Source organism: Mauremys reevesii, linkage group 9 (assembly GCF_016161935.1).
Source record: "Mauremys reevesii isolate NIE-2019 linkage group 9, ASM1616193v1, whole genome shotgun sequence".
NCBI lineage: Eukaryota > Metazoa > Chordata > Testudines > Geoemydidae > Mauremys > Mauremys reevesii.
This window is the reverse complement of record NC_052631.1, coordinates 31,576,204-31,602,506: the sequence shown is the minus strand read 5'-3', so window position 1 is coordinate 31,602,506 and position 26,303 is coordinate 31,576,204. Positions and strand designations below refer to the sequence as shown.

The 26,303-nt window shown below is 49.3% G+C and overlaps 1 protein-coding gene and 1 long non-coding RNA gene across 12 annotated transcripts in view; one reads left to right on the top strand and one right to left on the bottom strand.

Moving 5' to 3' along the window:
- TFDP2 (transcription factor Dp-2) overlaps positions 1–15,620 on the bottom strand; it is a 171,817-nt gene extending 156,197 nt beyond the window's left edge. For 2 of the 10 annotated variants that reach the window (XM_039488580.1, XM_039488581.1), the window contains exon 1: positions 15,395–15,614. In XM_039488580.1, coding sequence (XP_039344514.1) covers positions 15,395–15,501 — 107 coding nt within the window. In that variant the 5' untranslated portion in view covers positions 15,502–15,614. Of the gene's footprint in view, positions 1–14,698; positions 15,105–15,394 lie in introns of those variants that run through there. The other 8 variants (XM_039488582.1, XM_039488586.1, XM_039488589.1 and 5 more) reach the window with 7 other exon arrangements.
- A 57-nt stretch (positions 15,621–15,677) lies between these two features.
- LOC120371993 lies at positions 15,678–24,177 on the top strand. Of its 2 annotated transcripts, XR_005584683.1 has the most exons (4): positions 15,678–16,168; positions 20,485–20,584; positions 22,851–22,937; positions 23,695–24,177. It is a non-coding gene; the product is annotated as an uncharacterized LOC120371993 (long non-coding RNA). The 2 variants fall into 2 exon arrangements; XR_005584682.1 differs by lacking the exon at positions 20,485–20,584 and having other exon boundaries at positions 15,693–16,168.
- Positions 24,178–26,303: the final 2,126 nt, after the last annotated feature.

The following is a 26,303-nucleotide window of genomic DNA, read 5'->3' as shown; positions in this document are numbered from 1 at the left end:
TTTAAAATGTGTTTAATAAATAAGATAGCCATCTATGTTGGTTTTGTTTCATATTCTGACTATCACAGAGGCCAATATCTATTTTAAAATAAAAATGGAACAAATGAGTGTACATGACTCAAACTAAACTTCAGTGTGAAATCATTTCACCAGATGGCTGGATATGAGGGACTGCAGGTACTAGGATCTTTCTCTCCTTTTCCCACCCAGTAATTCCACTAATGAATATAACTCCACTAACCCTTGTCCTGTTGCCAATCTTAACCCCATGGTGTATACCAGGCCTAAGTCGAATTTAGCTGCATTAGGTCGATTTAAAAATGAATGCATCCACACAACCAACACCGTTCCATCGACCTAAAGGGCTCTTAAAATCGACTTCGGTACTCCTCCCCAGCGAGGGGAGTAGCACTAAAATAGACTTTGCTGGGTTGAATCTGGGGGTAATGCGGATGCAAATCAACGGTATTGGCCTCCGGGAGCTATCCCAGAGTGCTCCATTGTGACCACTCTGGACAGCACTTTGAACTCCAATGCACTAGCCAGCTACACACGAAAAGCCCTGGGAACTTTTGAATTTCATTTCCTGTTTGGTATGCGTGGCGAATTCAGCAGCACAGGTGACCATGCAGTCCCCCCAGAATCATAGAAAAGACGGTTACTCACCTTTGTAACTGTTGTTCTTCGAGATGTGTTGCTCATATCCATTCCAATTAGGTGTGCGCGCGCCGCGTGCACGTACGTCGGAAGATTTTTACCCTAGCAACACTCGGTGGGTCGGCTGGAGTGGCGCCGTAATGGCACCGGATATATACCCCTGCCGACAACGGCCCTTCAGTTCCTTCTTGCCGCCTACTCCGACAGAGAGGAAGGAGGGCAGGTTTGGAATAGATATGAGCAACATCTCTCGAAGAACAACAGTTACAAAGGTGAGTAACCGTCTTTTCTTCTTCGAGTGCTTGCTCATATAGATTCCAATTAGGTGATTCCCAAGCCTTACCTAGGCGGTGGGTCGGAGTGAGATGTTGCAAAGGCTGCATCATCTCTGGACTGTTGGACCAGTGCATAATGTGAGGCAAAGGTGTGGACCAAGGACCAGGTAGCTGTGCGACATACCTCCTGGATGGGTACATGAGTCAGGAAGGCAGCAGAAGAAGCCTGAGTCCTGGTGGAATGTGCAGTGAGGTGGCTCGACGGAATAAGGGCCAAGTCATAGCAGGTACAGCTGCACGACGACACCCAAGATGAAATCCTCTGGGAGGAGACAGGTAGGCCCTTCATTCAGTCTGCCACTGCGACGAAGAGTTGGGGTGTTTTACGAAAGGGCTTTGTCCGCTCGATATAAAATGCGACGGACGTCTAGGGAGTGCAATTGTTGCTTCCGTCCCAATGAATGTGGCTTCGGAAAGAAGACTGGAAGGAAGATATCCTGGTTGATATGAAAAGCCGATACCACCTTAGGGAGGAAGGCTGGATGTGGTCCCAACTGCACCTTGTCCTTGTGAAACACAGTATACGGTGGGTCCACCGTGAGAGCCCGAAGCTTGGAGACTCGTCTGGCCGATGTAATGGCTATGAGGAAAGCTGTCTTCCAGGACAGGTATAACAGTGAGCAGGTTGCCAGTGGCTTGAATGGGGCAGACATAAGCCTGGTTAGAACCAGGTTGAGGTCCCAGGTTGGGGCGGGGCGGCGAACTTGGGGGCATAAGCGGTCCAAGCTCTTGAGGAACTTAGAAACCATAGGATGCGAGAATACGGAGCGGCCACTCTCCCCTGGGTGGAAGGTAGAGATGGCTGCCAAGTGCATCCTCAATGAAGATACCGCCAGGCCCTGCTGTTTGAGAGACCAGAGGTAGTCCAAGATGGAATAGATCAGGACCTCGGTGGAAGTAACATTGTGCGTTTCGCACCAGTAGGAGAAACGCTTCCACTTGGCCAGATATGTTAACCGAGTGGAAGGTTTCCTACTACCCAGGAGTACTTGTTGTACCGAGGCAGATCAACGTAACTCAGATGAGTTTAACCACGCAGCAGCCATGCTGTGAGGTGCAGGGATTGCAGGTCTGGGTGGTGAAGTCTGCCGTGATCCTGCGTTATAAGGTCTGGGTGAAGAGGCAGGGGAATCGGTTTAGCTATCAACAGGTCGAGCAACATGGTGTACCAGTGCTGTCTGGGCCACGCTGGAGCGATCATGATCAGGTGCGCTCTGTCCCTGCGGACTTTTAGCAGGACCCTGTGAACCAGTGGGAACGGTGAAAAGGCGTACAGCAGTTGGCTCGTCCACGGCATCAGAAATGCGTCCGAGATCGAGCCCGGGGAGAGGCCTTGGAATGAGCAGAACGTCTGGCATTTCCTGTTCTCGCGAGAAGCGAAGAGATCTATGTGAGGAAAGCCCCGCCTCCGGAAAACAGAATGGATAACGTCCGGACGAATCGACCACTTGTGAGACAGGAAGGATCTGCTGAGGCGATCCGCCAGGGTGTTCCAAACCCCTGGAAGAAAGGACGCTACCAGGTCTATCGATTGGGCTATGCAGAAGTCCCAGAGGTGGATGGCTTCCTGACAAAGAGGGGAGGACCGTGCTCCTCCCTGCTTGTTTATGTAAAACATGGCCGTTGTTTTGTCTGTGAACACTGAGACACAACAGCCTTGTAGGTGCTGCTGAAATGCCTGGCACGCAAGGCTGACTGCTCTCAGCTCTCGGACATTGATGTGCAAGGCCAGCTCTTGAGCTGACCAAAGGCCTTGGGTGCGAAGCTGACCCAGGTGAGCACCCCAGCCAAGAGATGACACATCCGTTGTCAGGGACACCGAGGGCTGAGGTGGATGGAACGGCGTCCCTGCACACACCAGGGAGGGCGTTGACCACGAGTCGAGTGAGCCTAGGATGCTTGGGGGGGGATCGAGACGATCATGTCTATGCTGTCTCTGCCCGGGTGGTACACCGAGGTGAGCCACGATTGGATGGGATGGAGGCGTAGCCTGGCATGTTTGGTCACGAACGTGCAGGCAGCCATGTGACCCAGGAGACCGAGACAAGTGCGAGCCGAAGTTATCGGGAAGTTCCATAAACCTTGTATAATTGTTACCATCGCCTGAAACTGAGGCTGAGGTAAGCAGGCTCTGGCAAGATTGGAGTCCAGGATGGCCCCAATGAATTCTATTCTCTGTGTGGGAATCAGAGTGGATTTCTCTATATTGATCATCAGGCCTAGGCGCAGGAATAGGTCCTTCACGATGCCCACATGACGGGTGATTTGTGTCTTCGAGGTCCCCCAAATGAGCCAATCGTCTAGATACGGAAAAACGTGTACCCGACGGCAGCGGAGGGAAGCGGTGACTACATCCATGCATTTTGTAAATACTCTTGGGGCTGCAGATAGGCCGAACGGAAGGACTGTAAACTGCCAATGCTGACGGTTGGCCACAAACCGGAGGTACCGTCTGTGGGGAAGATAAATGGCGACGTGAAAATACGTGTCCTTCATATCGAGGGCAGCATACCAGTCTCCGGGATCCAAGGATGGGATGATGGTCCCCAGGGATACCATGCGGAACTTCAGCTTTATCATGAACTTGTTGAGTTCCCACAGGTCTAGGGTAGGTCTGAGACCTCCCTTCGCCTTGGGGATTAGGAAATAGCGGGAGTAGAACCCCTTGCCCCTTTTATCCTTTGGTACCTCCTCTATAGCTCCGATGGTGAGGAGCGTCCGCACCTCTTGCAAGAGGAATTGCTCGTGAGAGGGGTCCCTGAAGAGGGACAAGGATGGGGGGGGGCGCGAAATAAACTGGAGGCGGTACCCAAGTTCCACCGTGCGTAGGACCCAACGATCCGAGGTTAGATGGGACCACGCAGGGAGGAAAAAGGAGAGGCGGTTGTAAAAGGGAAGGAACGGACCCTGGGTAATAACTGGTACGCCGTCCTCGGGCGTGCCTTCAAAAGTTTGACTTTGGTCCCGCTGTTGGTTTAGAGGGACCCTGATTTTGGCCCCCTTGGGGCCCTGACTGTCGCCTACGACCGCCTCGGCCACGCCTTCTGCCAAAGTCCTGTCTTTGTCTAGGCGCAGCGTAAGGACGGTGAGGCTGGGGACGGAAAGGCCGGCGCTGAGTCACCGGCGTATGCATGCCAAGATCGTGCATAATGACCCTGCTGTCCTTTAGGCTTTGCAGCCTAGGGTCAGTTTTTTCAGAGAACAAGCCTTTGCCATCGAAGGGCAAGTCCTGTATAGTATGCTGCAGCTCTGGGGAAAGGCCCGACACCTGGAGCCATGAAATGCGCCTCATGGCAACACCCGAGGCCAGAGTCCTGGCAGCGGAGTCAGCTGCATCCAACGAGGCCTGGAGGGAAGTTCTCGTCACCTTCTCCCCTTCTTCCAGGAGGGCAGCAAACTCTTGATGGGAGTCCTGAGGGACCAACTCCGTAAATTTGCCCACCACCGCCCAGGTGTTGTAATTGTAGCGGCTAAGCAGGGCTTGTTGGTTTGCTACGCGGAGTTGCAGGGCCCCTGCCGAGTACACCTTATGGCCCAGTAAGTCCATTCACCTAGCCTCCTTCGATTTAGGAGCTGGTGCCTGCTGGCCATGGCGTTCCCTCTCATTGACGGACTGGACGACAAAGGAGCAAGGGGGAGGATGTACATACAGGTACTCATACCCCCTAGAGGGCACCATGTACTTGCGTTCGACTCTCCTGGCTGCGGGCGGGATAGAGGCTGGAGACTGCCAGATGGTATCAGCATTGGCCTGGATCGTCCGAATGAACGGTAGGGCCACTCTAGTGGGGGCGTCAGCCGACAGAATGTCTACGACCGGATCCTCTACCTCCGGGACTTCCTCCACTAGGAGGTTCATATTGAGTGCCACCCATCTCAGGAGGTCCTGATGGGCCCTCAAGTCGATTGGAGGAGGGCCCGAGGAGGATGTTCCTGCCACCGCCTCAACTGGGGAGGAGGAAGAAGAAAGGCCGGGGACAAGCGGGTCCTGCGTGGGCTCTTGTTCCTGGACGACCTCCTGTTCCAGTGGGATCTGGGAGTCCGGTGGCTGAACCGGGGCTTCCTCCGTACTGGTCAGAGGGGGATGGCTAAACTGTCGCCTCTGGCACCCGGTACTCCGACGGGACAGAGCGAGATGGGATCACAGGTACACTTTGGGCCTGATGGTACGCCCAAGGTGTCCAGAATGATCACTGATGGGGGCCATGGTCCTGGGCCTGGGTCTCCTGGAAGACTCTGGTGGCCACATCAGAATCATGGTCCTGTGCGTATGAACTGTCCGCGTGGGACGACACTGATGTATGTCTGGATGGCCATGGAGGAGCTGAAAAGCCCTGGGCAGAGACTCCCTCTCTAACTAACGTCGCTCGACGCGGCACCGGGGATCGGTACTGGGAGGCATACCGGGAGCTGGAGCAGTGCCTAGTGTACCGGGACGGCGAATGGGATGCTGACTGGTGCTGGGAGTGCGACTGGTACCGAGATGGAGAACGGTGCCGGGACTGCAAGCGGCGTTGGGACCTGGATTGGCGACGGGACCGAGAACGTCTGCGGGACCGCGATCATAAACGGTGCCGCTCTGCGGTGCTGACGGAGGGTGGTCTGATCAAGGCAGGCTTGCCAATCGACTGTAGGCAGCGCTGACTCCGTCATTGCAATCAACTCCCTCGCCGTGGAAAATGTCTCCGGCGTGGAGGAAATAGTGAGCTCAACCACGGCTTGCACCGGGGAGCTTTCAGGCGACTCGACGGCTCTTGCGGGGCCGGAATTGATGGTGCCGATGTTGTCGGTGCCACGGCAGGTATCAGTGCTGGGTGGTCCGACTTAGTCGAGCGCTCTGGCTGCGGAGCAGGCGGCGCGGACGCAGCAGGAGTCTTGTGCCTCTTCGCCCTCGGGGAGAGGGATCGGTGCCGAGTGGACATCGGTGCCGGCGACGGCCGGTGCCGAGAGCCTTGGCGGTACCGGTGCGATCCGGTGCCAAGGGAGCGCTTCTAGTTGAAGACTGTCCAGCGCTCGGTGCCGAGGGTGGAGGAGTAAGAGCTGCCTCCATCAGGAGCTGCTTGAGACGAAAGTCCCGCTCCTTTTTTGTTCTCGGCTTAAAGGCCTTACAAATGCGGCATTTATTTGTTAGGTGAGATTCCCCGAGGCACTTAAGACAGGAGTCGTGGGGATCTCCTGTTGGCATTGGCTTGTGGCAGGCCGAGCACGGTTTAAAACCCGGTTAACCGGGCATGGGCCCTGGCACCGGGTGCGGGGAAGGGGCTAATCCCCGAACCCCTCTTAACTATATACACTAACTATACTATAAACAAATAAAGTTAACTACAACTATAGAAATTTGAATTATATACACAAGAATTAACGAGAGAACTACGAGTAGCTAGGGAAGTGGAGGTCAGCTAAGCCACGCTCCACTGTTCCAATGACCAACACGGGAGGTAAGAAGGAACTGAAGGGCCGTTGGGTCAGCAGGGGTATATATTCGGCGCTCTAGCGGCGCCACTCCAGGGGGCGACCCAGCCGACCCACCGAGTGTTACTAGAGTAAAAATCTTCCGACGAACGTGCACGTGGCGCGCGCGCACCTAATTGGAATCAATATGAGCTAGCACTCGAAGAAGAATGTAGAATGTTTCTACGCTCCCCCTATCATCTCCGTCCCTGAGGTTATCGCAGATTAGAAGGCAAAAAAAATACACTTGCGATTACATGATTTCCGAGCTTATGCAGTCCTCCTGCACTGATAGGGCACAGCTTAATGCATGGAGGCATTCAGTGGCAAAGGCCAGGAAAGAATTGAGTGAGTGCGAAGAGCAGAGGCAAGACGCGATGCTAAGGCTAATGGGGGAGCAAACGGACATGATGAAGCATCTGTTGAGGGAGGAAACGGACATGATGAAGCATCTGTTGGAACTGCAGGAAAGCCAACAAGAGCCCAGACCTCCCACTGCATCCACTGTATAACCACCTATCCTCCTCCCCATGTTCCATAGCCTCCTCACCCAGATGCCCAAGAAGGGCAGAGTGGGAGGCTCTAGGCACCCAGCCACTCCACTCCAGGCTGGCCCAAGCAACAGAAGGCTGTCATTCAAACAGTTTGATTTTTAGTGTGGCTACAATAAGCAATATGGTCTTGTCCTTCCCTGCTCCCCCACCCCACCCGGCTACCCTGTCTGTTATCTCATTTAAAAAGAAAGAAAGAAAGAAAGCATGGTTTCAAAACAATAGTTACTTTATTTTGAAGGGGGGAGGGTGGTTGGCTTACAGGGAATTAAAATCAACAAAGGGGGCGGGTTTGCATCAAGGAGAAACACACAACTGTCACACTAAAGCCTGGCCAGTCAAGAAACTGGTTTTCAAAGCCTCTCTGATGCGCAGAGCGCCTTGCTATGCTCTTCTAATCATCCTGGTGTTTGGCTACTCAAAATCGGATGCCAGGTGATTTGCCTCAACCTCCCACCCCGCCATAAATGTCTCCCCCTTACTCTCACAGATATTATGGAGCACACAGCAAGCAGCAATAACAATGGGAATGTTGGTTGCGCTGAGGTCTGACCAACAGCACCAGCGAGCTTTTAAACGTCCAAAGGCACATTCTACCACCATTCTGCACCTGCTCAGCCTATAGTTGAACTGCTCCTTACTACTGTCCACGCTTCATGAACGGATCCCCCAAGCTTGTCGGTGGGGAGCAGGAGAGCAGAGTTGCAGGGGAAGTGATGGAGCAGTATACCATGCCCTGGAGGCTGCTAGGAGGCGGGCAGGGAAGACATTCCCGGAACCCCCGGCCAAGCTATATGTCCAATGAGGACGGTTACCAGTCCTACTGCACTGTCTGCTGCCAGCAGCACCCAGGAGGATCAGTATGGATCCCCCAAGCTCATCGCTGGGGAGCAGGAGAGCAGAGTTGAAGTGGAAGCGATGGATAATGATGGTTAGCAGTCCTACTGCACTGTCTGCTGCGAAGGCAAGGAGCTGCTGCTGTGTAGCAATGCCAGCTGCTGCAGATGCTTTTATGTCAAATGCTTCGAAGGTCCAAGTAGGGCAAGGTATATCAAAATGCAGCAGTGCTAGGAGCTGCTGAATACATCAAGTAGCATGGTCACCAGAAAGAGAAAAATACAGGAACAGTCTTAAAGGCTTAGCCTCTGGAAAGCTAGAACCAGCAATGGAGCGTGGATGTGAGAAATTAGTCAACAAGGGATAAAACAGTGTGCTTAGTATACTAAGTGGGGGCAGAACTATAGGGTCAGACTAAGCACACTGGACTCTTCCTCCACTTCTCTGAATCTATCAGATGATTCTCACTCTGGGATCTTGGCTTCCTAGGGTGAGACTAGCAGAACTTCCAGTTTAGATATTTTTAACTGCACCTCTAGGGAAGCAGGGTAGAGTACAAGCCTAGCATCCCCTCACCCTTCTGCAGAGGACAGATATACATATGCCCTCCAAATATTCTAGTCAGTTCCTTTGACTGAATGGGGGGCAAAGCACTCCAGGAGTTGAACCCATTCAAAAGGATAAAACCAAAAATTTAAGATTTTCAAACCAAAAATAATTTTGTTTGGATGCTTGCACATACACACACACAAGCACAGGATCGCTAAAATAACACTGAATTCTGAGAAATGAGTGGGTGAGAGAATTCTGTTGGAATGGTCTTTTCAGAGAAGCTAATTTACAAGTAAGCCATTTTCCTTCTTCCCTGCATTTATTAATGTAGTTTAGGGAATCATTTGTTTATTGGGGTACATAAGGTTCCTGTTTTTTTAAAACTAGTCTTACTATCCCTTATTCTTTACTATAGGTGCTACAGGGTGACTAGTTCAAGACACTGCCATTTCCTCCTCGCTGCTGCTTCTTCTATGCCCACAAACCAGCAAGAAACCTCTGTGTTGGTGCAATCATCTGTGCTCTTTATTTACAGTATATTTTCCCCACCACCTTCTAGCTACAAACAGCTTCAGTAGCACAGCCTCAGGGACTGTGAGCTCCCACAGTCAGCAGAGAAGAGCTCCTACTCCCTCAAATTCTCTGGTTCCTCCCTTACCTTCTCCTCTCTGTTTTCTTTCCTGCCAGCCTTTATGTAGCCCCTCACTAATGAAGCCAGCAGCTGTTCCCTGTTTGCCAATCAGGCCTGGGCTTACTTAGCCAGCTCCAATTCCCCTTTCTTGACTGGAGCTGGCGTGACAGGCCTGGCTCAGATTTCCTTAATCAGTACCCTGTCACATGCCCCAAAGCTGCTTTGACCAAAAATGATGAGGAGAAATTGAGGGGTCTGCTGGAACAGCCTCTGGTAAAACAGAAGGAAAAACTGCTCAACCAGACACTTCAAGGAGGAGGAAAATGTGAGCACTAGTGGTTTGGAACTGCTGAGCCATGTAAGAGAGAAGGGACTATGCTGAGGGAGTAAGAGAAATAATTCATCCCCTGAAGCAACATGCTCAAACGCCCCAGAGTAAAAGGTGCAAACTAGGGCCAGACAGCAGACGCTCCAGGTTTTCCGCGGCACCGAAGGACCCCCGCTGCCGAAATGCTGCTGAAGACCCCCAGAGCGGGACCCGATTCCGGGGAATCAGGTAAATCAGCTTCAAGCCAGCCCTGCAGGACAGAGCTTGGAGAAAGGCACACACACACACCCCTCCACTGCAACTAGCACCACTTTCCATGGAGGTGGATGCATCTGCCCTGTGCCTGTTAGGAAGTGTGCAGCTAGTAGGTCCCAGGTAACAACCCTAGATGAAAGAGGGGCAGACTGGACTGTAGAGAGAGTGAGACAACTCCTTTTCATCCTTGGAGGATGTGCAGCCAGCATTTTCCACCTACAAGATTTGATAAAATCTGAATTCTGCAAAGATAAAAATATTAATTAAAAGAGCTGTGCTGGTCAGGAAAAGGGAGCATGCTCAAAATTCCTAGAAACAGATTGGTTTACTTGAGTCACATGGTAAACTAAAGAAGCCCAAAAGTCGAGATTTGTGGAGACTCAAGGAGAAATATCTTTTTTTTCCCTAGAAAATAAAAGGAGTAACTCGAGCAGTACCATGAGAAATGTACTGTATCTCTCTCTGTATCTCTCTCTGTGAATTGCATAGGACATCCAGTATTGAGAGGGAGAGATTCAGTGTCTGAAGTTGGAGCCTATTGTTCAAGTTAAGGAGCCACCTGCAACCTGAGATAAGACGTAACACTGAAAGAAAAGTGATATGCAAAGGTAGTTCTACAAAATTTACATTCAAGTCCATCAATTCCTATGACCTGATCTTAAAACAACTTTGAGAGACCATGTGAGGTTCCTTTAGCAAACTGTCACACAAGCAGAAGGGAGTATACTAAAACACAATTACTAGCAGAGTGTTCATTTTTTCCTCATACACCTCTACTCCGATATAACATGAATTTGGATATAACGCGGTAAAGCAGTGCTCCGGGGGGGCGGGGCTGCGCACTCCGGCGGATGAAAGCAAGTTCGATATAACGCAGTTTCAGCTACAACGCAGTAAGATTTTTTGGCTCCCGAGAACAGCATTATATCGGCATAGAGTTGTAGTATGGGCCAGACTCCCCTCCCACTCAATCATTAGGACCCCACTTCACCTATGAGTGTTCAGTTAGGATTCTCCTGGTACCTATAGCAATTGCCCACATGGAAAAAATAAGGCTATAGAGAAATTATTTCATATGGTCAGAGCTTTAAAGCATGATGACAGAAATTTCATTCACTAGTTTATGAATTAATCTGACTAAAGTAATACCTGTAAATTCCCATGTGTTATCTTAGTTACTGGAGGATACACACGCTTTTATTTAAGGCCTCATGCCTACAAACATGTATATACAAAAAAAATGATTGAACTGGAGCTAGTGAGACTACTCAAATGTGTAAGAGGTTCCATGGGCAAGTCCTAAGTGATTTCAGTGAGTACTGTGTACTCTCCAACAAAAATAATTCCAATTGTTGGTATTTAAGAACAATCCATCAAATTTTATATATCTTGTATAGTGATTAAAAATGGTCTTTTGCTTACTTGGTTTGAATCCCTACTATGATGCTCAATACCAAATGCTGGGTGGTTGTTATAGCATTTGCTTGGTAGCAAACACTAAGATGTTCTACAGAACTAGGTCACCAACAAGCAGAAATCTACGGTACTTTAAAAGTGAGTTTCAGTCGTTAACTGACAGTCTATAGTAATTAGCAAGTTTCTGCGCAGAACACACTGGCTATAATAATGACATGTTTAAATTGGGCATGGTTCAGTCACTATACTAACAGGTGGCCCTTGACAGCTGGCATACTTGCTTTCAGTCACTCTTATTACAGGCGCACAAAGTACCTTTTGAATTCATTTTCTTTATTAAATGGCAGTTAATTAGGAAAGATTTCAGAACTAATTTCAGCAAGCTCTAAAACTCAGAACTGGTCCCGGTGAACATTTCTTTTATGAAGTCTGTTCTTAAAGTCAGAGCTTCTTATTACCAATAGCTAACTCTCTATTTGACCAAGTGAAAGTTAGTTCCATCCCTTTTTCATTGAATAGCCACATCTATCTCACAAGAATTAAAAGATGCCCTACTAGAACGCTTTGTACCACAGTAGAAGCTGGCCCAAAACCAAAGGTCATTAGTTATTTATGTATTGATCTTGTGAGATGAATTGAGATAAGAGTTTAGTTTCATTTTCTTAGATTGTACTTCTTGCAAAAGTTTTGTATCTGCAATAGTGGAAGGGATATATATAGTCCTGAACTTGAAGTAGCTGAAAATGGTTTTACTGATTATCAACCTACTACAAGGAGCCAAAAAGCGATATTTCAGCAAATATTATGGAATGAGGCTGTGCTAAGTGATCTTACATTGTTTTATCTTCTTACAACACAGGTGTACTATGCATTTTTAAAGATGAAGTTCAGTCCTTATTCCACTCCTACTAATGGATACAACTATAAAAATGTACAACAGTTACCAAGGCTAAATAAAAAGGAACCAAAACAGGAAGTTCAGCATTATAAAATTGCCATGCCATAACACACACCACCTTTTCATAGGATTGCAGAACACAAATTGCTCACTTTTGAGACCCCCCCCTTAAGAACTTAAATTAAGCATCAACTTGGATTTAATTTGCTTACAGTAACCCCTAATGTATTTTAGTTTATTTTTCATTTAATTACTTACATAAACTTTAGGATAGGTGTATCTGAAAGCAAGATAGATTTAGGTAGCTTGTTGGCTTTGCACCTGCCTTGTCTGAGACCTAAGTCCAAGAACTCATTATCAACTTTGCTCCCTCTGGTCTGGTACCAGGAAATGATGATCTCGGTAAGATTGTTAACCCACCTACAAATCTGCTCACTTATTCTCTATTGACTACATTTGTAGGACTTTACTACTAGCTGGTAGGATAAGAGTAAAGATTTTTCAACTAAACATTGTACAACAAAAAAAGCTAGAAGCACATATAAAAAGCAAATAATCAAATTAATAGACTTGCAGAGTATTAAAGACAAAGCAAAGAACACGGTTTTAAGGCAGTATTGTATGAATAAGACAACTATGGTTAACTCCTGCCCAGTGAACTACACGTGCTACAGCTAAAGGGCCGCATTCTGCTTCAAGATGACACACAATTATTATTTTATAAACAAAACGCAGCACGGATAAACAGCTTCCTTTTCCCAGCTAGGTCACATCACTATTTTCTCTTATTGAATTTGGTGCATATCTCCAGAAACTTGCTTTATATTGTAAGGTTCACTTATGCAGCTCACCACCATAGGGTGTCATGCATGTTCTTTTGCTGCTCCTGTAAATAGGCTCTCATAGCCTAAGCAGCAGAAATAAACTGAATAAGATGTTATCAGTTCCACCCTGTGTCTGCTCTTAACTGTGCACCTGGACAAAAATGCTGTTCTGGACATGATTCTCACATACACCTATTTCAACACACAAAGTGGGAAAACATGAGGTACTTCTAGAAAATTAACATCATTTGTCTTACTATATTATGTACTATATTATGTACTTTTTCCCAACTGAACTGTCTGGGCTAACCTCTTAGAGGTAGATAACACTTCATAGCCTGAACTCAAACGAGCTTCTTCACACAACACTAAACTCACCTGGATCAGAACTTGCAGTACTTTCAGCAATGGGCTTTTGCTGAGCAAACAACTAAACCAAATCATTACAAATTTCCACTTTGAAAACCTGCCATAAAAAGTGCCCACTGAAGACTACAATGAGATGACAGAACTAATTTCACATGCAGACAAAACTAGATTTGAACTAAAGTTTCTAGAAGTAAAAAACTGGTGCAGTACTTTATTCCTCATATTGAAGAGATTTACACTTTAATATCTAAAGAATGTCACTCAAAAACAATCATAATTTTACAGCTTTATGTAAAAATACGTAATTCAAAAATCATTTGGTCCTGTTTTTCCTGGTAGCAGTTGCACCAAAGGGATCCACAGTGTGTACAATATGCCAGATAATGTAGTGAGAATTACTGTCCACCTTAACAAACAAATAGTGATATAACAGTTGAGCAGAAGGCTCAGACAAGTAGTACATCTATTAATGTTAACAACTTCATATAGCTACAGAAAGTAATTTAACTGTGTCCACTGAAAGTTAACTTGAGTCAAACTGCTCCTTTTCATTCTTTATAGTACAACAATGATTTTTGCACACACAGGAAGTGGTTATAAGAGAACCATAAGGTTTTTTACAGCAAAATACAAGATTTCTCTCAGAAGTTTGTCAATACAAGACAGTGCCCACTAATAACAAAATAGGAGTCACTTTTAAGAATTATTTGCCAGTTTTCTCTCTTTCTTTAGGATAGGCCTAAATCACCTGACCTATTATTCCTAGGTCTCTTTTAGAGATAATGCTTCATGTTTAACAAGAGAAACTGTCCTTGGAGTAGGAAAGTACCTTTTTCTTGCAGCTACCTCTCCTGTCATCTTTTCTTCCCTGTCATCTAATTTATCTCTTCCTTTCTCAACTCTATCAAGATTTCCTCAAGATATTCCATCAAGGGCACCAAAACAGGGAGGTAGGACCATGCTCCCCCCTTCCCCAACTTTTCACTGGCCGTAAAGGTGAGCACCAGGGTGGAGAGGAGCAAGGAGGGGGCAGTGTCTTGATGGAAAGAGACAGAATGAGGAGGTGGGGCCTTGGGGGCAAGGAGTGGCATGAAGGGGTAGAGCCATGCTTTGGGCTGTGCCTTGCCACCCGCCACACTTTTAGGGAGCTTCCACTGCTCCTGTATTTCACTGTAAATAGAATATTCTAAACAAGGTATTTCTGAAGTTGCAAGTACCTGTGTTTATATATACAAAGATCTTGAATTTAAAATACAAATGAGAAAATGTATCAGAACAATACATTTCCCACCTTTTAACTACCCCTCCCCACAATAAAAAAGAATAAGAAAGCAGCCACAGGACCACAAGTGGCCCAGAACGTTTTTCAAAGTGTTGCATAAATGTATAGTGCAAAACATCTTAACTTTGTGCTGCACATCACAAGTTAACTGTTAAGGGGCTTTTTTTGTTTTGTTTTTTTAACAAAAATGAAACTGATAGGAACGAAATTGCCAGCTAGAACACAGCCTTGCTATAAAGTGAATTAAACACTGAACTGCCACACTGCTAGAAGGACAAAGTACTGCATAATCTGTACTGAGCCGCCTCTCACCTCCTCCAGAAACTCGCATCTCCCTTAAAAAGAGAGGGGTCTGTGGAAACTGGGGGAGACACCAATTACAACACACACGCGGCCACTTCTATGACCTCCAGCGGGGTTTCAAGCAGTGGCGGAGAAGCCCCAGTGAGACTGACAGGGCGGCTGTCACACGGCACTACCCAGCACCAGACACAGGCCTGCGTGCCAGGCACGCCGAGCACATCGTGCCACCCTGCTACGGCGGTGAAAGGGGACCGTGACTCACAGGTGTCAGTCACCAGAGCCTCTGTCTCCAGGGCGCCCGGCGGGAGATGAATCCCCGTGACAGTGGCCCCACGTCAGGGCGCCGGGCAGGCCCCCAGGGAGAAGGGCGATACGGCCGTTAGCCCCAGGGCGCGCGGAGGGGGACACCACAGCCGGGGACCGAGCGGGGCTGCCCCCTACGCAGCAGCTCAGCGCTCTCTTCCACCCCGTGCCTCCCCAGGCCCCGGGGGCGGAGCGGGCTGGGCCTGGCCAGCACCAGAGCCGAGACAAGAAGCCAGCGACGGCTCCTCCCTCGCCAGCTGCTGTAGCAGTTAGCCGGCCACCTAGCAACTGCTCCACCCGGCCCCACGGAGAGAGGCGCCCCCTGGCGGTCGGCGCCGCCCGAGAGGCTGCACCGAGACCCAACGACTCTCGACGCACAGGGTCCCAACCGCCCCAGCTCACCGTGCCTGCAGCCCGGCCCACTCTCCGGCTCGCTCCTCAGCCGCACCGAGTCTGTGTCCTTCTCCCCCGCACAAGCTTGGCGGCGTCTGACAACTGCGTTCTCCCATTGGCCACCCCTCCGCGTGAGGTTAGGCGCCGCCACCCGCCCATTGGCGCAGCCCGGTGTGTACACAGCCTGCCCACCAATCCGAGAGACAGCTGGGGAAGGGGCGGGGCACAGACCGAGCTGGTTCTAGAGGGTCGTGCTGGCGGTGAGCCGGGATTTCCCGTCGCGGTGGCGTTAACCCTGAGCCAACCCTGGTCCCGGTGGGAGGGGTGAGCTGCGGGGCCGGACTGGCGCGGGGGCGGGGCTACCTCTTAGCCAGAACACCCCCCCACATACACACCCAGAGGGGTGGCTGACTCTCAGCCAGGACTCACCCCCCCCCCCCACCCCGGCGGGAGACGGACTCAGCCAGGACTGGCTGCTCCCCCACGCTGGGGGGGATACCAAACTAACCGTCTCTACCCCCTCACGCACACTCCGAGGGGGAGGAGCGGAGACATTATTTCCCGTGAGGCCCAGTGCCTGGGTGGCCGGAAGGACCCCAGCTGTTGGAGGAGATGGACACTTCATGCCCCCGCGGCGGGCAGATGAGAAGGAGGCCTTGTCCCCACGGACTCACCCCATCACACTGGCTGAAGTATTTTGATATGAAGACATCCAACTATCACATTAACCCAATACAGCCTTTGCATGAAACCCTGCAGGGCGGGATGCTTAGAGGTTGGCTAGTAAGTTATAGTGATATTAGCCATAGACACAAACTAAGATAATGTTTTCACCCCTCAGCCATGTATTATATACATATTTTAACATACAGGTGCTAAGGCTGAAGGTGCAGAAATCTAAATATTTTATACAAATGGCACTACCAATTTGCATATTTGGTGAATATGTGTTGTCTTAATTATACTGTGCACATGTCATATACAAGATAGTAAGCATACTGATTACTAGGGTTTTATCCTGGCAAGGCTACAACACGTGACAGCAATTAATAGTGTTCCTGACTGGTTTTGGCATCACTGGGAGTTGGTATTAAAGTAACTCTGGCAGCTCCCTGAGATGCTGCCCTTGAGACTGCAGCAGAGGAGGATGGAACTGGAGAGACTTAAAGGACTGTGTTCTTCTAGGCAACTTTTCTATTATTAAAGTCCTGAAAGTCTCTAACTAGAAAGAACAGGAGTACTTGTGGCACCTTAGAGACTAACAAATTTATCTGAGCATAAGCTTTTGTGGGCTACAGCCCTCTTCATTGGATGCATGAAGTAGGCTGGAAGGGACCTCAGAAGGTCATCTTGTCCAACCCCCTGCGCAAAGCAGGACTAATCCCCAGATTTTTGCCCCAGCTCCCTCAGTGGCCCCCTCAAGGATTGAACTCATAACCCTAGGTTTACCAAGCTAATGCTCAACCCACTGAGCTACCCCCCCCCCCCAGCACAGAGGTTTTCAAACTGGAGGGGGTGCCTCACTGAGGGGGTGCCCCCCCCAGTTTGAACATTATTGCCTCCTGCCAGGAGCCAGGGCATAATATCAAAAACCACTACTGACAGATTTTTCTACCAGTTACACCTATGGATGTTTTTCTGTACTGTAACAATTTGCTACTTCCATTCTCATTGGCCAAGGGATAACACATTTTGATGGATTGGTACATCTGTCACAATTTGCTACCTTTCACCTTTCCCATCCTCTGGTACATGGGTAGCACAGGGCATCAACCATCCATCACAATTTGCTACCCCTAGACTACTGGATGACAAAGGTGAGAGGTAGCAAATTGTGGCAGATGGTTGATACATAACGATGGTGCACCACACTCAGAATGAAGCACCTGGCACTGGCCACTGTTGGAAGACAGGTTACTGGGCTAGGTGGACCTTTGGTCTGACCCAATATGGCCATTCTTATCTTTAGTCAAAATTACACTAGATTTTTGCCTTTGAGAAGGATTTAATATGAGATAGCGTACTGCCCATAGTGAATATTTGGGAACCAAGTTCTACACACAAATAGTGACATGCGAAAAAGCACTAAGGACTGGACTGAAAGGCAAAACAGTTCAGAAAGGCAATCCCCATTGGAGGATCAAGTGAAAATTAAGACGTTTTGATACCAGGCCAGAAAATCAGTCAGACTGGAAGCCACATGATCCAGCAGAATATACTTGTGCTATAAAAAGGAAGAAAGAAAATTTAGAATTTAGACTTAAAAATTCCATATTAAAAATCACAGTAAAAACATAGGATGTGCTATACTAAAAATACAGATGTCTGGTAAAACTACTAGCAAATATTTACTTATAAATATTTTCAATGATTATTTGCTATAAAATATAAATTAAATAGCACAATGACATCCATCTGCACAATGTTAAAGGTAAATGATGAAGTGCTAAGAGTAATAAGAGTAATAAAAATAATTTTAAAAAGTAAACAATTAGGTGATTCAGTGAATCACAGCTGCAGATAAGACAAATTTGCAAACTGCTAGGAAAGACTTCATGCAGACAAATTAACTGACAAGGGATTCTTTTAAACAAAATTTGAGACACAGTTTTTGGGGGTGTATGTAAAATATTTCACTGAATCAAGTCTCCTTTATCACCTCAGCACGTTATATCAGACAGAGGGGAGCTGCCATGTCAAGACATTGGGACATCTTGTATCTTTAAGGTGACAGCCCCGGGAAGCGTGTGCTGAAATGTACTGTCCTGTGAGAGGGGAAATAAAAAGTCCCTCTGCCCCCACTCTATCTTTGCAAAGACAGAAGGTGGCTAACCCCACTTTTATCTCCTCTGCCCCTCCCAGTGCCAGGGTTTTGCTCTCTGCCAGCACCTGTACCCTTGGACTTAACCCTGGCTCCTGATGTTTCTTCCTGATTTTGCCCCTCAGCTTCCCCTGCCTCCAGCTGTTTGACCCCACTGGCAGTCAGTTTCCGCCCCCTGCACACAGATTCTGCCATCCGCCCAAAACTCCTTTAACCTCTGTGAACAGATTTTAATCCCCAGTGAAAGAAGCAGCTACAACAGCTGTTACTAAGCATGCTCCATATGAGCCAAGCAGCGCACTCAGAGCCCTGCCTGCCTGCCATGGTCCTAGCACCAGGGTGAGCCTGCTCCAGCCTGGCCCGTGATCCTGTACTCTGAACTCTGGCCAACACCGCTGGGCCTGATCCTGTGGTGGAGGGGAGCTGATGCTGCTGGGCTAGGTCCTGCATGCCACCCCATTTTTGCACCCCCGCTGGCTCTGTGCCCTGAGTAGCTGCCCTGCCCTAGTTATGGCCCTTTCTCCAGCCATTAGCTGTTTCTGGGCAGGGTCCCTTTTCCCATTCACCTCTGAACAGAAGTTTTAAGTCTATCCAGCCTCTTGCCTTATACTGTGATGGCCCCAGAAAGCCAGTCTGCCTAAAGACTACCAGCTGGGCTGTGCTTTCTCTCTGAGGACACTGACAGTGTTTTTACCAGTGATCCTACAGTTTTATCTCAGCAGAGTACATTTATTTTAAGGACAAAAAAAAGCAGACTGAGAAAACATAGAACAGCAACAACAAAATAACCACAACAAAAGTTCCCCTGTGTATGCTAAAACCTTACTAGAGATCACCCATCAGTCTTATGGGCCCAAGTAAGCCAAAGTCTTTCCAATCCTCCTACAAGGGCTGGACACCCTCCCCCGCTTTGGACAGAGGGCTCTGTCCATTTGCTTAATCAAAACAAAGGCTCTGTGTCAGTTCAAACTCAGCTTTTTATTCCAAAGCCCCTTCTTTCTTTGAGTCTCTGGAAAACCTAGTTTAAATCAGTATATGCAAATACCCAAGGGGGTGGTGGTTTTCTGGAGTTGTTTACAACCTCCAGGGTAATCACCCCCCCACCCCCAGTGTTTAAAGTTCCTGGAATAGCTTTGGTAACCTTCTCCCATGGAGAACACCACATTCATACATAAACCATTCATAAATTTAAAACAATGGCTCCCAAAGATACTGCATGGGATTGTAATATCTCTCTCAGTCAGGAACAGAGGTGGCTGCCCCCTAGCAACTATAAGAGCCTGTCACAAAGGGCTGCTCTACACCCACTGTTAGTACCTGCATAACTATTTTGGTTGGGAGTGTGTGGGTTTGTTTATTTTTTCCAAAGTAGCTATATCATTACACCCCCTAGAGTGAATGCAGTTAGAACAGTATAAAAGGTGACTTGCAGCAACAAGTTATTCCCTTTCCTGTATGTGATTAAGCTATACCTCCAGTGTAACGGCATGCACACTGAGGGTATTGTACTGTTTTTTTAACTGGTACAGTTAAAGGGGTACAACTTGTATGTATACAACAAGCCCTAACACACAGCTACTGGGCTTCTTTTGCTCAGCTGGTAGAAAAAAACCGGTTACCTACTTTTTCGTAACTGTTGTTCTTTGAGATGTGTTGCTTATATCCATTCTATTTTAGGTGTCTGTATGTTCATGTGCACAGTTGTCAGAGATTTCTGCCTTAGTGGTATCCATAGGGCTGGCTGCAGCACCCCCTGGAGTTGGTGCGCTCATGCATCAGTATATCAGGCGCCACTGGCCCTACACCCTCTCAGTTCCTTCTTGCTGGCAACTCCGACAGAGGGTAGGAGGGCGGGTAATGGAATGGACATGAGCAACACATCTCAAAGAACAACAGTTACGAAAGGCTAGTACAGGGGTCGGCAACCTTTCAGAAGTGGTGTGCCGAATCTTCATTTATTCATTCTAATTTAAGGTTTTGCGTGCCAGTAATACATTTTAATGTTTTTACAAGGTCTCTTTCTATAAATCTATAATATATAACTAAACTATTGTTGTATGTAAAGTAAATAAGGCTTTTAAAATGTTTAAAAAGCTTCATTTAAAATTAAATTAAAATGAAGAGCCCCCCAGACCGGTGGCCAGGACCCGGGCAGCGTGAGTGACACTGAAAATCAGCTCGCGTGCCGCCTTCAGCACCCGTGCCATAGGTTGCCTACCCCTGGGCTAGTAACTGTTTTTTCTTCTTTGGGTGCTTCCTCATGTCCATTCCATGCTAGGTGACTCACAAGCAGTACCCCCAGAGTTGGGCTCGGAGTTCACAGCTTAGCAACTTGCAGGACTGCCCTACCGAAGCCAGCATCACCCCGGGCCCTCTGGGTAAGTGCATAGTGGGACGTAAAGGTATGGACAGACCAGGAGGCTGTCCTACAGATGTCCTGGAATCATAGAATCATAGAATCTCAGGGTTGGAAGGGACCTCAGGAGGTCATCTAGTCCAACCCCCTGCTCAAAGCAGGACCAAACCCAACTAAATCATCCCAGCCAGGGCTTTGTCAAGCCTGACCTTAAAAACCTCTAAGGAAGGAGATTAGGATAGGATATCCACTAAGTGGATAGGCACTTGGGCCAGAAAGACTGCTGAAGAGGCCTGCACCCTGGTAGAGTGGGTGGTGATGATCACCAGGGGTGGCACCTTCGTTTGATCATAGCAAAAACAAATGCAGGCAGTGATCCAAGAGGAAGTCCTTTGAGCGGATACAGGGCAACCTTTTATCTTGTCAGCTACAGAGACAAATAACTGCATTGACTTAGGGAATGGCTTGGTCCTGTTGATGTACAAGGCCAAAGCCCTCCCGACGTCCAGGGCATGCAGCCTGCACACCTCCTCCAACTTATGCAGCTTCAGAAAGAAGACCGGTAAGTAAATGTCTTGGCTAAAATGAAACAGAGACTACCTTGGAAAGGAAGGCCGGGTGCAGTCTCAGCTGGCCTTTGTCCTTGTAGAAGACCATGTAAGGCGGTTTTGAGGTGAGCAACCAAACCTTGGATACCCGGCAGGCCAATGTCACTGCTATCAGGAACGAAGAAGGAGAGAGCAGGAAGCCAAAGGCTCGAAAGGGAGCCCGTGAGCTGCGATAGCACCAGATTCAAGTCCCATGGAGGCACGGGATCCCTAATGTGAGGGTAGAGGTGCTCCAGACTCTTAAGGAATCTGGCCGTGATATCCTGAGCGAAAACCAACCTGCCCTCGAACGGCGGGTGGAAGGCTGAGATGGCCACTAGATGGACCTTGACTGATGAGAGGGACAAGCCTTGGAGCTTGAGATGCAGGAGGTAGATTGAGCTGCAACGAAGCTTGCTTGGGACAGACACCTTTAATTCACAATCCAGCAGGTGAAGCGCTTTCACTTGGCCAGGTAGGTTGCTTTGGTGGAGGGCTTTCTACTCCCCAACAGGACTTTCTGAACCTCGGCCGAACACTGCTGCTCCTATGCATTTAGCCATGCAGCAGCCAAGCCATCAGATGCAGCGCTGACAGGTTCGCGTGCAGAAGACTGCTGTGGTTTTGGAACAACAGGTCCGACCTTAGCAGCAGCTGGAACTGGATCGCCACCGAGAGGTCCAGTAAAGTGCTGATCCAGTGCTGGCGTGGCCAAGCTGGCGCTATGAGGATGACCTTCGCCCTGTCCTGCTTATGGGGATCCTGGCCAGAAAGGCACCGGAGGGAAGGCGTACATCAGAGCCCCTGACCACGGGAGCAGGAAGGCATCTGACAAGGATCCTCTGTCTATGCCCCGAACTGAGCAGAAAACATGACATTTTCTGTTTTGCCTGGATGTGAACAGGTTTACCCGGGGAGTTCCCCACTTCTGGAAGACAGAACTGACTACTTCTGGGCGAAGGGACCACTTGTGGCGAGATGAGAATGTCCTGCTGAGGTGATCTGCCAAAGCGTTCTTGGCCCCTGGAAGATGAGTGGCTATGAGGTAGATATTTTGCTGCAGACAGAAGTTCCAGAGCCGGAGGGCTTCCTGGCAGAGGGCAGACGACTTGGCTCCGCCCTGCCTGTTGATATAGAAGACTGTAGCTGTGTTTCCATCAGGAGCTGAACCACCATGCCCTGTATATGAGGTAAAACGGCTTGGCAAGCTAGGCGGACTGCCCTGAGTTTCCGGACATTGATATGCAGAGAACTATCGTGTACTGAGATTGCCCAGGTGGGCTCCCCATTCCAGGTCCAAGTCACTGACGAGGCTGAGGCCACGAAGGGAACTCCTTCCAGCACTAATGTGGGATCCTGCCACCAGTTGAGAGACGATGGTATGCTGTCTGGAATCCTGACAACCCGGTTCATGTGGTGCCGGATGGGGACATAGACTGATGCCACCCACATCTGTAGGAGTCTTGGGCAGAGTCGTGTGTGCCAGACCACATAAGTTCATGCCACCATGTGACCCAACAATCACAGGCACATGTGGATGGTGGTGAGCAGGTGGGCTTGCAGGCCTGAGATGAGGTCTCCCATAGCTTGGAACCAAGTCTCGGGGAGGAAGGCTCTGGCTTGAGTAGAGTCGAGAACTGCCCCAATAAAATCTATGCACTGCACTGGTGTTAGGGTTGACTTCTTCTCATTTATTATCAGCCCTAGGTCACGGCCGGTGGAACAGACCAGATTGAGATGCTTCCGCACCAGATCTGGGGACCGGCTCCTTATCAACCAGTTGTCGAGGTATGAGTAAATTTGGACTCCTAGACATCACAGGGAAGTGGCCACTGGCGCTATACACTTTGTGAACACTCTTGGGGCCGACGAGAGGCCAAAGGGCATTGCCATGGACTGGAAATGGTGCTGGCCCGACTGAAACAGAGGAAGTGCCAATGCCCTTGGAAAATGGAAATATGGAAGTATGAATCCTGTAAATTGAGGGTGGTATGCCAGTCGCCCGGATCAAGGGAGGGAATGATAGAGGCCAGGGAGACCATGCAAAACTTCAACTTTTTCAGAGACTTTTTGAGGTGACACAGGTCCAGGATAGGTCTGAGGCACCCTTTTGCCTTCAGAATTAGGAAGCGGTGGGAGTAGAATCCTCTGCCTTCCATGTTCTGAGGAACCTCTTCCAATGCCCCAAGGAGCAGGAGGTTTTCGACCTCCTGAACAAGGAGTTGCTTGTGAGAAGGGTCCCTGAAGAGGGAGGGGGATGGGAAGGCTGGTCACCTATAAATTGCAGGGTGTAACCCGAAGAAACTGTATCGAGCACCGAGCGGTCTGATGGTATATGGGACCACATTGACTGGAAAGGGTGGAGGCGATTGAGAAAGGAGGAGGATAGATCTGGTACACTGGCTGGAGCCGTCGTCCTCAGGCGCACCCTCAAAATGTCTGCTTTTGGCCTCCCTGATTTTTGGGAGGGTCAGGCTGCACTGCCGGGCGGGAAGACGATGAATAATGTCTCTTAGGCACCCTATCCTTGTTTTTCCTCCTGTAGGAGCCTGACCTGGAAGCCCCCAGGACCTGGACTGTGGCAGAGGAGGCGAGAGTGGAGGATGGAAGGCTTCCTAAACTGCTGAGGGGTATGCCGGATCAAGGAGCAGAGGGTGGCTTGGGAGTCCTTAAGCCCATGGAGCCTTGAGTCAGTTAGCTTGAAAAAGAGCCCTGTACCCTCGAAGGGGAGGTTCTGGATTGTGGCCTGCATTTCAGGGGACAGCCCAGAAGCCTGCAACCACGAGCTATACCTCATGGCCACTGCTGATGCAACCTGGCTGTCAAGTCCATAGCATCCCAGGCCATCTGGAGGACTCCCCTGGCCACTGCTGTGCCTTCGCTCACTAACGCTGTGAACTCTTTGGCATGAGCCCATGAAATGATTAAAGGAGTCCCACAGGTTGAAGGTATAACGTCCCAACAGGGCCTGGTAATTAGACACTCCGAACTGCAAGCTGGCCATCGAATAAACCTTTTGGCCAAACAAGTCCAATCTCTTAGCGTCTTTATTCTTCGGTGTTCCGCTAACCTGTCCCTTTTGTTAACTGTGGACACAACCAGTGATGCCGACAAATACTCAAAGCCCTTTGCAGGGACATAATATTTCTTTTCCATCTTCTTGGAAGTCAGTGGAATAGAGGAGGGAGAGAGCCAAATCATTGTGGCAATCTTGAGGATCCCTGGGTGGACGTGCAATACGACCCGTGCTCGCGGGGTCGCTGAGATGACGTTGAAGAGGTTGTCAGCCTCTTCAGCGACCTCAATTTTTAGGCCAAGGTTTTCCGCCACCCGTTTAAGGAGACCCCAACTCACAAGCCGGTAGGAAGCGACCCGGGGGGGTGATATCTTGCCCTCAGTAAGTCTCAGCGTGTTTTGGTAGCCCCTTCCTCCCCCCACTGAGCCAGTGGCAAGGTCCTACGTCGCTGTTAGGGCCAGGGCCTGGCAGAGTGGGAGAGACTCTGGCTATTAGGCCGTACTGCCCTGCAACCGGGGCAATTCTACGGACTCTGGCCGTTAGGCCACGCTGCCCTGCTACCAGGGGTGTAAATGCTCACAGAGGGTCTGGTGCTCCTTAAAAGACATCCGCAAGACTGCTTGGGTGGGATGGCCCTGCGACTGCCTCATCTAGGGATGACGACGAAGACTGTACCTCCTGCGGGAGGGTGTCATCCTCTTCCTTTGTGGGGAGGGTTTCCTCGGTGCCGGAGTGCAATGTACCACACCGGCCTCTGCATTGGTACCACATTCTGACTGCGGTGCCGCGGACGGCTTGTCCAATGAGGCCAGGGAGGGCTGGGAGTATTGGACCGGCATGGTGAAGCACCGGCATCCCCCACAGGTTCCAGTACAGCCATTTGGGGGGCCACTGTCCCTGCTGCACCGGTGCCATGGCCGGTGCCTCCTCAGTCTCCAGCACTGGTGGGGAGTCGCCCCTCCTCAGCGACGGGCTGGTCTGACCCTGACCATTGTACTTCTGGCGACCATGGTGGGGCCGTCGAGGCCTGGGTATGTTAGCTGACCCCGGTGGGCAAGCGGCAGGGTGACAGTGAGTTCATAGATTCGTAGACTTAAGGTCAGAAGGGACCATTATGGTCATCTAGTCTGACCTCCTGCACAACACAGGCCACAGAATCTCACCCACCCACTCCTGTAACAAACCCCTAACCTATGTCTGAGTTACTGAAGTCCTCAAATTGTGGTTTAAAGACCTCAAGGTGCAGAGAATCCTCCAACAAGTGACCCGTGCCCCATGCTGCAGAGGAAGGCGAAAAACCTCCAGGGCCTCTGCCAATCTGCCCTGGAGGAAAATTCCTTCCCGACCACAAATATGGCGATCAGTTAAACCCTGAGCATGTGGGCAAGACTCACCAGCCAGCACACAGGAAATAATTCTCTGTAGTAACTCAGATCCCAACCCATCTAACATCCCATCACAGACCATTGGGCCTATTTACCGGCTAATAATCAAAGATCAATTAATTGCCAAAATTGGGCTATCCCATCATACCATCCCCTCCATAAACTTATCAAGCTTAGTCTTGAAGCCAGATATGTCTTTTGCCCCCACTACTCCCCTTGGAAGGCTGTTCCAGAACTTCACTCCTCTAATGGTTAGAAACCTTTGTCTAATTTCAAGTACTGGCTTTGTAAGTTGCCAGAGGCCAGTTACATTTAACCTTTGCGTAATTTTTCCCTAGCCTCACGTCTGTGTCCTGCTGCCCAATTTCAGATCTTCTAGGGGAGAAAAGGAAGTGCTCTTTTATTCAGTAATGAATTATTGATATGTGTGATGGTCCTCTCTTAATGAGGGTGGTAGGGGAGTATCACCTAGTAGTCAGGGTTTAGGGTCATGATGTGCAGGCAGGTTGTTGATAGGGAAGCTCAGGTCCTCCCACTCCACTGGGCTCTGAGCGCTATCAGTGCTCTGACAGCCAGGGCTGCTTAAGCCCAACTTGAGCAAATTCCTGTCACCTCTGCCCCCCGTGACTGTCCCAAAGTCACTGTCTGGGTTTAGGCGGTGCGAGGGATGTCTGCTCACCAAAAATGACCCTTCTGGAATATGTTGTAGCAAGGTTGCTCTCCTTTCTCTCTCAAGCAGAAACTGCATCCTCT